This window comes from Perissodus microlepis, chromosome 18 (genome assembly GCF_051167445.1).
Source record: "Perissodus microlepis isolate ML-2025 ecotype Zambia chromosome 18, ASM5116744v1, whole genome shotgun sequence".
Lineage (NCBI taxonomy): Eukaryota > Metazoa > Chordata > Actinopteri > Cichliformes > Cichlidae > Perissodus > Perissodus microlepis.
The window spans coordinates 28,037,506-28,049,818 of NC_140478.1; the positions used below are offsets into that span (position 1 = coordinate 28,037,506).

General features: G+C 38.8%; 1 protein-coding gene across 1 annotated transcript in view; it reads right to left on the reverse strand.

Moving 5' to 3' along the window:
• The window catches only part of LOC146368075 (neuropilin-1a-like), a 97,219-nt gene that overhangs the window by 42,981 nt on the left and 41,925 nt on the right, over window positions 1-12,313 (reverse strand). Inside the window, exons 5-6 of the mRNA XM_084913277.1 lie at window positions 9,863-10,033; window positions 3,506-3,672 (exon numbers count right to left, since the gene is read on the reverse strand). Of these exons, the coding sequence (XP_084769403.1) occupies window positions 3,506-3,672; window positions 9,863-10,033 (338 nt within the window). The remainder of the gene's footprint in view (window positions 1-3,505; window positions 3,673-9,862; window positions 10,034-12,313) is intronic.

Here is a 12,313-nt window from a genome sequence, read left to right on the forward strand (position 1 = left end):
AAATCCTACTACTTAATCCTGCGTCTTTCAAGATCTTACAAAGCTTCAAATGACGCGTTGACTATTTAATTAGTCGTCAATTAGTCGACAATTTTGATAGTTGACGTAATCGTGACTAGTCGACTAATCGTGGCAGCCCTAGACATCATACGGAGCCAAGAGTTGAATAAATTGTCTAAAACAGAGTTTTTAAACCTTAATACAACTTCACCAATGTTGCAGCATAAATGTGACAGAAGCATACCATATTCTCTTTAAAGAGAAATGATTCATTAAACAACTGCCAATTTCTTCTCTGAGATATTAAAATTAGCATCTAACTGCACAGAGGAGTGTGCAATAAAACAAAGGAAATAAATTAAGCAATACACCACACATGCATATTACTTATAAACAAATTGCACTCCCATTGTCTGTCCACTGTGTGTATAATAAGTAATCTGCACCGTGCAGATGGCAGCCTTGTAATACTTTGCCCAGAGGCTCAGAAACAAACCAGTTCTCCTCTGCAGGAATATTATCCTCCATCTATAATGTTAGTAGATCTGCCACAGTGCATATGTGGTTAAAGTGACAACTGTTGCCAACCTAGTCTTCTTTGGTGATTTAAAACTTTAGTGAAGGGAGCTCATTGTATTTAGTTAAGAGTCAAAAACAAGTTAAATCTGGTAATTTTTTCCTCAATGGAAAAAAGAGATAATTTCTTAGTAAATCTTCTAGGTTTCTATGTTCATTTTCAAGTAACACATTATAAATGAGATTTTCCAGTAAGACTGACCAACAAGATGATGCCAAGTGCCTACTTAATGATAATAAACCTTAAAGGTCAGCTAACAGTGGAGCGTTTCCGAGTCGAGTGTGAAGCAGCACAAATGAGAATCAGCACCTCCAAGTCTGAGACCATGATCCTCAAGCAGGAAAGGGTGGAGTGCCCACTCTGGGTCAGGGATGAGGTACGCCACCAAGTGGAGGTGTTTAAATATACGGGTGTTGTTCAGGGAGCGGGAGATTGACAGACAGATTGGTGCTGCGGCTGCAGTGATGCGGGCACTGTACCGGTCCTTCATGGTGTAAAAAGCGATCAGATACTGGTAGATCTTCATCCCTACCCTCACCTATAGTTGCGAGCTTTGGGTAGTGACCGAAAGAACGAGATCGTGGATACAAGCAGCGGAAATGAGGATCGAAAGGAGCCAGATGAGGTGGTTCGGGCATCTGACAAGGATGCGTCCTAGGTGAGGGAGGAAGCCCCGGGGCAGACCCTGGACACGCTGGAGAAATTATCTCTCTTGGCTGGCCTGGGAAAGCCAATGCATTTATAGTTGCTCCTGCAACCCGGCCCCAGATTAGCAGAAGAAAATGGATGGATGGATGGATGGAAACCCTAAAAAAAACTAAGAAACATATAAAAGGGGCTTTAACTCATTAACAGTGCATTTCCAAGCATCTTTCTACTTTGTCACTAAATGAAACATCCTTCAAAGTAATTGGTACCATCAGGAAAAATAAATATTTAACATCTCTTAAGGCAAACCTTTAAATACTACATATTTTATGTAGTATTTAAAGTGACGCTCAATTAAATTTAGCCTCTTCTTATTTTACCCATTGACCTCTATTAAAACACTGTCCTTCATATCCTAACACCCCAGAGGGCTCAGCAATGAGCCACTACCTAAAACAAGTCCCAAGACAGACAATAGAGGGCCACTAATACTAATCCACTGCTGAGGCCGTCTTCCTGTCTGCTTCCTGTTGTAAGCCTCACAGGAGGGAAGTGAGGGTCTGCTCTTATTGCGAGGGGCATTGTGAGTCTTCCTCTATAAGTTCCTGTCCCGGACAATGGGACAGTGCTGGACTCTGGCCGCACCTCAGCACTGGGACTGTTTATGTAAAGTAGATTTTGTTTTTATTGGTTCAACCCATATTAGGAAATTCACAGGCTGGTTTTGTTTTGCAATTGCTAATTATAAAAAGGTCCCTTGAGTTTTACTAATTTGAGCGTCTGTTGGGTATGATACTTTAATGGGTTCTAATATGAATGTAAATAAATTAGATTTTAGTTCCTGTAATCATAGTTAAAAACCTAAATTTGATTTACCACATTTTTCTTTAGAAAATAAGGGAAAAACAGCTTTTGTCCTGAGGACTCACACATTTGTGGCTCATCTCACCTTGTTTTTGTATTCTTCCGTACAAAAATAGTACCTACATTTATATTGATATGTTTAAAAAAAGTAGGCTTTGACTTGGCTGTCTCTTAGTGAAGGCAACACAAAAGAACTAATGGTAGCTACAGGTAAAGTAATAAGCTAGCTGCAGCTATTTTTAACCCTTAATACTGTCTCTGTGGAAAAAATATCAGGTGGTGAATCAAAATTTAGATTATTTTATATGCAGAACAAAACAAGTAAGAAATAATAATATATATTTTTTCATGATATGGGGAAAAAAAACAACTAAAAGGCTTAGTATAGTAGCTACAGGGTAGCTGCTAGCTTAATTTTCACAACAAGTTAGCATAGTTTTGTGGTATTTTCATAAAATAACTCACTATACCGTGGTAAATAACTGCCATTAACCATCCTACAGCATTAGTTGTATATAAATCTTTAATCTGGGGTGGCTGTGGCTCAGGAGGTAAAGCAGAAAGCTTGGTGGTTTGATCCCCGTCTGCTCCAGTCTGCATGCTAAATATCCTTGGGCAAGAAGCTAACCCCAAGTTGCTGAGTTTTAGTTAGAAAGCACTTAGATAGGAAAAGCATAGAAAAGTGTTTGTATAAATGGGTGATTGAGGCAAGTTGTTTAAAAGCATTTTAAGCTCTCAGAGTAGATAAGCGCTTTATAAGAACCAGTCCATTTACCAATCTAATGTCATCTTAAGAATACACACTAAGCATTAATAGTTTCTCCTCACCAGTTTATATTCATTTTATGTCAAATGTTCCACAAGCGTGAACAAATTGATCAACTATTGAACCAAACAAATTTACCCAACAGTTCTATCTTCTTTAAAGGGTCAAAAAACCCAAACTTCAACACAAGAATGTTTTGCTCCTTCATTCAGGGATTGCTGGATGCTAGTTTATCAGATTTCACTATGAATAAGAGATGTCAGCTCTGCTGGAGAGGCACGCTCCAATGAATAATGCAGACTGGTTTATTTTTTCACTGTCGAGTGTCCCCATAAAATGCACAGAAGTGGTACATATGAGTGAACAATATTCAGACCAGATGTGAGCATGGTCTCAGTGGTACAGTGAAGTTCAAACTGAGGAACACTCTTTCCACAGAGATACAAGGATGCTTTCAGTCTGAGATCAGACTCTGAAAATTAAGCCAATGTGACATAATTTCAATCCCTCTAACCTATTCTGAGCCTTCAAATGTGGAATTATAGCAGTAATTATCGCTACATTACCTAAAGATATAAACGTGAGTAACTCTAACCCATAACGATAATGAATGATGAATGACAGTTAAAAATAAGGACAAATTTACTCACCTGTATCCACTCCCGCATGTTGTCATCTGAGGGTGTCCAGCCATTTTCCTGGTAGTTGAGGCGGGAACGTTCAGGGGACCAGTTGGAGTTATACTGGGAGGAAGCGGTGATCTGGTCAGAGGAAATTTCCCCAGACTCCATGCCCAGTGGCTCCATACAAGCAAAATCTGACGAGACGAAAAAGACAGAAATCCTTCAGATAAAAAGCTCCACAGCACAGGTATACATCAAAACACCCCCAACGAGAAAATAATCATCAAGTTACTGTTTTGAATCAAGAGACGCATTAATTCTTTTGCCTATAAATTATCATCAGGTTAGATGGGAAAATGTTTGTTTGTCAAAATCATACCAACGGCTTCTATAATATGAGTTTAAAAAGTCTATTACACACATCATCAGCTGGATGAACTGAATTTTTGGTATTTTGCTCTTGCATGCAGTCATTACTAATGGATTGAATTTATCATTAAACTCCAGAACCGGGCTCTGAAAGTTAGAGTCATAAATCTGAGTTGGAAAAAAAAACAACTACTCAAGTTTGAGTTTGTGTCAGGCAGGAAAACAAGTGAGCCTGAGTGTGATTAGAGTGTCGCCCAGACAATGTGAAGTAGTCTGTCCCAGCTTCCTGCTGCCTGCAGAGAAGTCAGTAAGAGGTCATTACAAAGAGCTGCTGCACTGGTTTGATATGTCTATGCAGCATCCACACATTCACAGGCTATACTCCATGTGCAGACATATGGAGCCAGCAAAATATATAAAAATCTATCTGACTGAACAATCAATGTGTTTTTGCTTTAGTCCGGGCCACGGAGGGTTACTGTGAAGCTTTGGAAGCTTCAGCATGTCAAAAAAGTTATAAAATGTAACAAAATAGTGGAAAATGGCACAGAAGCAGATGATATTGCTAACTGGGTCCAAAGTAACTCAAAATCTAACTATAAATCAATTTACAGATTAAATAAATCCTTGCATTTTAAAAGCTGGATTCAGGTGGCGTTACTATTTTCGATAAACACATTTTAATCACATCTGCAACTAAATTTTGATTTTCTGCTGTGTACTTTACCATCGCTGTGAATCAAAATTTTTCATGGGCCATGTATAGCAATGGCAAAGTTCTTATTGTAAACGAATGTGTTTGTAGTAGTGCTGTCAGCAATAATCTCGTTAAAATTATGTTAAAGCCGTAACTGCATTAACGCCGCAAATCTCCGTTAGCGAGTTGGCGCGTGAGGCTAAGCTAACGTTAGCTCGTTAATGCGTTAGCGCCTGCCAGCCCCACGCACGGGGCAATCCGCACCAACTCGCTAACGGAGATTTGTGCAGTTATGCCGTTATTGTCATTTTAACGAGATTAACGCTGACAGCACTAATTTAGAGTAAAACAGAGGAGACGCAGGGTATGCCACAGGGCATGGCTACATACTGAAAAGTACAACACTGTACACTCGCTGTACAACAAGATGGTGCAGTGAGTCAAAGTGACCTTTATTTAGATGGCGACAAAAACAAATAAAAAAAAATTAAAAAATGGAGGCAGGGCAAAAAATAAAATTATTAACGATAAAAAAGTGGATAACGCCACTTCTCTAGTGGTGAAAGTTTTAGTTGCAATTTGCAGAGATTCTTACAAAATGCATCTTTAACAATGAAAACAAAACCCTCTTATAACCATATAGTGAGGTCGTTGGGACGATTTGGGCGTTTTCCGATGAATAAATTCGTACTTACTAACACAAAATTTTAATTCACCTCATACCAACAGATTTTTTGTTAATTAATAAATGCGGTAGTTTTGTTGTGATTCACTGCTTTCCCTGCTATTTGTGCACGATGATATACGACACTTGTCTAGGAACCACTTTTTTGTACTCTGCCTTTAGAGATGTATTGTGGGATGCTTATAGTCAAGTGTAGCATACTCATTATACATTCAGAAGCACTCAAAGGAAACTAAATAGTCCATTATAGTGAGCAGTGAGTGATTGCAGACATGGGCAATGTTCTCTTCAAGTATATTTGCTATTCTCAGCTTCTAAAATAATTTGCTGCTTTTCTTTGTGACCTATGATTGTTAAAGTAAAATAATTCTGGCTTTCTGATGTTTGTTAGAGAAAATATTATACATGTTTTGTTAAGTAAATTGACAATAATTCCAATAATAAAATGTTTGTTGAGGTGCTATTATGCATATGTGCTCAGCTACAAACAGATATAAATGCATACAAACCCAAGCAGGCAGATATTGCAGCTATTGTTGTGTTTGGTTCAGCTTTAACACTCTGTGACTTTCAGTTTTAATCTTTATCAGAAGGATGATCCACTCCTCGGTGGGTTTAGAGAGCTCTGCAATCCGCTGGTCTTACGAAACGGACCAAAAACAGCAGCTTGGACAATGTCAAGCAGCACATCTGTATCTGTTAGGCATGAGTGTCCACTCTGTAACAGCAGGAGAGTGTGGGGAAGGAAGAGGGAGGGTGGCCGTAAAGAAATGTGTGTTTGTGTGTGTGACTGTGTGTGTGGGAGGGCTGTCTGGAGACACAAGGTCTGCCAGACTGACACAAACACACTACATCATTCCAAGTCCCACAAATAAACCAGGGAGAAAGTTTGCTTGCGACATCTCCTAAAGCCTGCAGAAAGCTGGATATTGTGCTCATCATCTTTTATTTATTTATTTTTTTAAATTGACAATTTTCAGGCCCAAATCCTCTAATTCAGCTTTCCCCAGAAGAATCATCTTGCCAGAAAATGCTCTGAAACTACAACTAGACCATAAGAAAGCACTCTCATACAGCTGAAACACAAGCTTATCCCCAACAGCTCTCCAGTTCTCTCGCTTTTTCTGCTTTCCATCTCAGCTCAGCTCCCGTCTCATCAAACGTATTTTTATTCATGAGACAGCCCCTGCGTCCCCGCCGCAGCAGGTATACGAGGGACAAACATCCAGCCTGTCCCTGTACCCCACTATCTAAAAAGAAAGAAAGGATGCAAACTGAAGCCCCCGCCAATGCTTCAGCTGATCAAAAGCTCTGCTGGAGGCCACTGCTGATGGCAGGGACAGAGTGAGAGAAACCCACAAATTCACTGCAGGACGTCAGCATTTGCTTCCTCTAAGACTGTAAGCATTTTGCTTGGAGAAAACTTCTCTGTGGATTGTTTTACGAAACTGAAGCGAAGCACTGGTGTGAAAATCTGCATAAAAACAACATAAAACATTTAAAGCTGTAGCTTCTAATCTGACAGTTGTTTCAAATGTGTGCATTTTAACTGACTGTTTATTCACATTTCAGCTATTTCATTATCTCTCTGACATTATTTACATGCCTGCTGCTTCTCCGACACTTCATTATCCAGACTAGTCTGATTTCCTGATCTTCATTAACACTGACATATTTTTATTTACAAAGCCAGACTGGCTAAACTCCTTTGGCATTACAGCCTTTTAAAAAGACACCATAAATTTAACTGATAGTTTAATTAAAAAAATCATAATAATCCTAATTGTCTGCTTGAGTCCACAGAGTCAACTAACAGTAGCTGTAGTGGCAGATTATTCCACAGCCTTCGCTCCTCTGGATATCTTCTTTTTAATAATAGGTAGCCAGGACTTTATTTTGCTATGTTGTAAAGCTCTAAAGAATTGCTAATTCTAAGCTGGAATTTGCATTTTGTGTCATGTTACTTGCTTTCCCTGATTTGCTTTACTTTTATCCCACGCCTGCTCATGTTACATTTGATTTAATACTCTTTTAACCTCGTAACAGTGCGCTGTCTTGGGTAGATCTCATTGAAAAAGATATTTTGATCTCTTCCTGGTTAAATAGAGGTGAAATAGAATCAAAAACAAAAAAAATCAACAACTGTTTCTCAGCTGGTGTTCTCGCCTGTATCACAAGGTTTATTTAGTGCAAATCTTTCTTAGTGTCAGAGCAGTTGAGCTACCCTAAAATGTGTCCACGCACCCTTTGGCAACTGCTGAATTACCCCCTGCTGCAGGAGTAGCTAACCCTGGTTGTATAAAACTGCAGAAAAGACAATGTGATTTGGTTTGGTGAGAAGCTTTGATTCAATCTGCTGAGCCTAGCCAACGGTCTGCAGGCAAAGTAATTTCCCATGTGTATGTGTATATTTGTGTGTGAGCCTTTTTCTAAACCCAGGGCAGTTGTTAGACATCCTAAAAAAGAAAATTCGGCTAGTAAAGCGACTTATCGTTACTGTTTAAATACCAATTGACATATCTGATACATGCACATCAGCGCATTATCGCACTGTCTCGAATGCTCACCATCAACATCAGATACAAGCTGACAACACCCACATCTTCCGCCCACAGCAAAAACAAACAGGAGTGAAAAAATAAAAAAATGGTGATAACAACTTTGACCCTCTGGTGAAATTCGAGATTTACATGTTTGGTTACAGAAATATTTCCCTTAGAGTGAGTGTGATCTGTTCATCATGATATCACCTTTGGAGTTAAAGGGGTTTAAAACAAGACTATCCTCAACATTTAGAACAATAAACTGAGAGACTTTGTGCTTTTTCTCTTAAAAATTCAAATATTTAACATTTACGTGTAGACACGGACATTGCTCTGACTTTTCTCTGTATCGATAATTTCATTTTCTCAAAAGTTCCAAAATATCTAATAATTGGCTTGTGATTTTGCCCAAAAACTATTTGTGTCTGACCATTTCCAAGTCTGTTTATATTTCCTGTCTTGACATAACCAATCATTTAGGTTTTATATAAAAAAATAACACCGGCCTCTGTGTGCAGCTGCCGGTAATCTTACCCTAAAAAACACTTAAAGATCGATTTGGAAGAGCAAACTGAGTATTTTACATTGGTTTCTCCTAAAGCGCCACTGAGGGACCTTAAGGAAACTCACCTTTGAACACACACACACATTCCTACAGAGGGGTGACCGGGGTCAGGGTTACCAGAGTGCAGTTAGCATACAGGCCAGCATAACTTAAACCTCTAAAGGCATTCCAGCAAGGTCATACAGTCAACCGATGCAGACAAACGGCTTCTGTCCCGAACACGTGGACATGAACAAACACGAAAAAGACAATAACCAAGCATGAGGAACTTTTGCCTCGTGATAGTATCCTCATGGGGGAAATTGATCAAGTGAATTGGAGATAAAAGCTAAACGAAATTAATTTAAAAGCAACTATGTGATAAGATTACATTCACGTGTCTGATGGTAACGGTTCATTTAAAGTTGAGTCGTTTAAGCACAGCTGTTGCAAATAACTCATAGAACTATTGGTTTTATCTCTCAGAAAACACCTCTCTGGTAAGTTATCACTTACAAAAACAATATGCAAGATTGGTTGTATTTATTCTAAAGACTCAAATTTGTCCTTTCAGTCACTCAGAAAACAGCTATCTCTTTCTCTCCCTCTCTTTCTTTCATTCTTTCTCCCTGTCCTATCCCCCAGTCACGTCTGTCCCGTTTGTAGCAACCGAAAATAAAATAAATACATAATTATAATAAAGGTCAATCAAATGGACCAATATGGCAAGGCCATGATGATCCACTTGGTAAAATAAATCCGCTTGGCATCTTTCTTGGCCTTAAGACAACAATTCTGATGGCTAAAGATCCAAACGGGACACAAAAAAAAAAAGAGAAAAAAAAAGAAAAAAAAAAGAAAACAGCTATCGACAATTCTGCAGCATCTCCAACCACACCCTACAAAGTCGTGCGTAAATCCCAGGCGTTGTAGGATGATTAAAAGGAAAGAAAATATATCTAAGCTACACAGCATGTAATATATAATCTTACCCACATCTATGCACCACTCTTGTTAAATACTGCCGAGTTTCAGGAGGCTATCATGTATTAAAATAAACGGGTCTTAGATGGGAACACTATTTGAATGAGCTGTCAGGAGAATAAATTGCTTTATCATAAAATAAGCCCAAAGGTTGGCAAGCAGTATTTTTGGTCCATTTGTTAGACTTCAACCACAACAAATGGACTTTAAGCTGTAAAATGCAACAGCTGACTATAGCAAATATTGATCATCAACCATTAACTTAATTATTCAACTGCATTAATAGTTCATTAATAGTTATTTTATAACGCAGTGTCTTTTGGGGCTTTTATTGACTGGAACACAGAGGCCAGAGGTCAGACAGCGGATAGAGTCCGGCTTCTGTAGAGCTGGAGGAGCTACTGCCTCGTGCTCAAGGACAACTAGGTTGAGTTGAAACTACAGACTGGCTCATATTTACTCTGTTTTCATTCTCTATGAGACCAGAAATATCAAAGAAGTGAACCAGATGACAGCTTTGCCCTCCGCATCGCGCAGTCCTTTCACTAATCCAGCTGCTCACCCTCGTCTTCGTGTCCTGAGGGGAGGGTCCTCTCGCGGATGGTGTAGTTGGCAGAGAATCCCTCTCTGGCGATGGCGTTGTCAGTGGTGATGGTCATGGACAGGATGCCTGTGTAGGAGATCACTCGGCCCGGGGACGTCTGGCCACAGTATCTGCCAATGTGAGGGCCCACTGGGAGGAGAAGGGGGAAGAGTATGGGCAACAGGGAGGGAGAAAGAAAAGGAGATGTCAGCTTCATCACTCATCACCCGACCAGAGAGTGTTTTTTCTTTGATTATACGCTCTGTCCTACACTTCCCTTGTTATCGTGGGAAATATTACGTGACATCAATTAAATCTACTTGTTAAATCTTGCATGGAACCCAAGATTGAAAAGTTCTGATTTAGATTGAGAAAAACTCGAGTCTGCTCTGAACAAACAAAGTTTGGAGCTGATCTCCTGTCAGCAACAATCTCCCACCTCTCAGGAGTGATGTGACACCTTAGGGGCAAAAATAAAGGTGAGATGGCAGGCAGCAGAAACGCTCATTCCCACCACGTATTGTTTTGACACTCCCTACCCTAACACTCCAAGTAAAGTGTGTATACAGGATCATATCAGGCGCAGCAATGAATAACCTTTGTATCAAGTGAGTGCAAGGTATTTTATTCTGATATCACACCTTGATTAAGTTTTAAACTCCTATCGCATGACATCAAATTATAACAATCCATGCAAAAACTTTCTTTTACCTGTAGTTTTGTGGGAGGAGCAAAATATGGCAGATATATTAAAAAATATATTTTGAAGGGTCCAAGAACAGATTGAGGAAGAGTTACCTGTTTCTTCTTCCATGTTAAAAAGCAAATAAATAAATAAAAGCTGACTTTAAAACATTCATGCCACAAAACTAAACATCCATTTTACAACATGAAATGTAAATGATTTGTTTAAGCTTCTTTGTACAAATTTCCTACAAAGTACAGTGTAATTACCAACACTAATTATGAGGAAACATATACAGCAAACAACCATCTATTGAATTTACCATCTAATCAATTTACATTTATTTATAATTAGAAACTTTGCCTTCAATTTGCTGAATCAATTCCTTGCTTGCATAAAAATTTAACTTTTTAAAAATATGTTCAGCTGGTTTGCTGTTCCCTGATTTATGCATACAAGTAATAACAGAAATGCAAACTCTGTGTGCTCTGTACAAAACACATGTTTGAGCTTGTTTGAGAAACACAAAGTATTAGGGAACTACTGAAGGAATTATGTTTAGCACCATTCATGTTTATATGCTTTTACAATGTCACTGGACTGAGTCTCCAGTCCTTCTATTTACCTGGTTGGTGGGTGTACTTCAGTATAAAGAATTAAATTATAAAAGCAATATCAGGTAACACCAGAATCTAGATGGATAAACAATGAAAAATACGTATATTTAAAGTAAACTGTCACTTTAAAAGTGCTGTAGCTAATCACCACGTTCAGTCAGGCAAATAATGAAAAAAAATGCAGATACAGTCAACAGTGTGAGTTTTAAATAATAATAATAATGCTAATAATGCAAAGTGGTGTAATTTTGTTAGGTTTGTGTTATCATAGTTGGTCAGCAGAAAATAAATATATTATACATTTTTATTTTTAGGGAAAAAATGTGAATACTTTCTTCTTTTTTGGGGGGGTTTCCAGTTAGAATGACCATTTTCTTTATTCCCTGACTACAAAGACATAGAAGAAGAATTTAATAATAACAAACATGATATATTCTGATTGACTAGTTACAGTTAAGGTGGGTTTGGGGTCTTAAGTGACAACAATTCAGACCTGAGGAGGTTAAAGCTCCTGAAAACCATTAAAAACTATTGTTTTTACTTGGGCAACAGGCAGAACCAGCATACTCGGGGATTCCTCTTTCAGTAAAGGAGACGTTTACAGTTAAAGATAAAATATGAGAGCATCACAGGAACGCCCGCTGTAACATCATGTGTTTTTATGCACAGCACACAGTCACAGACTGTCTCATGTCTGAAGACTTTGAGTTCCACATCCACAGGTGGTCCCCTGTTGCATCCTCTTCTTATCTGTGAGAAACAATGTGAGTCTTGCCTGCTGCTTTGAGGAGATACTGCGCCAGCGATCTCCCAGAGACCCACGGAGCAAGATTCAGTTTTATATGTTACAAAAATTATACTTCTCTAACAATTTCCTTCAGCTTTTAAAGGCAAACCAGCTAAACAGAAACACGAGGCGGTCACAGCAGGAATGCTGAGCTGCACTACTCAGATGGTTTATGTTTATCAGTTACAGTTTAAAGCAGGTAGTCGACAATCTTTGATGGATTACTTTTTAAAACTACTTCAGCCTTATCGGAGGTGTTGTGAAAATGGTTTTGCTGCAAGGCTGTCAGTTGATGCAATCAGCCCCCTGGAAGCAGAAACTCCTGCAGGCGATATGGCTCC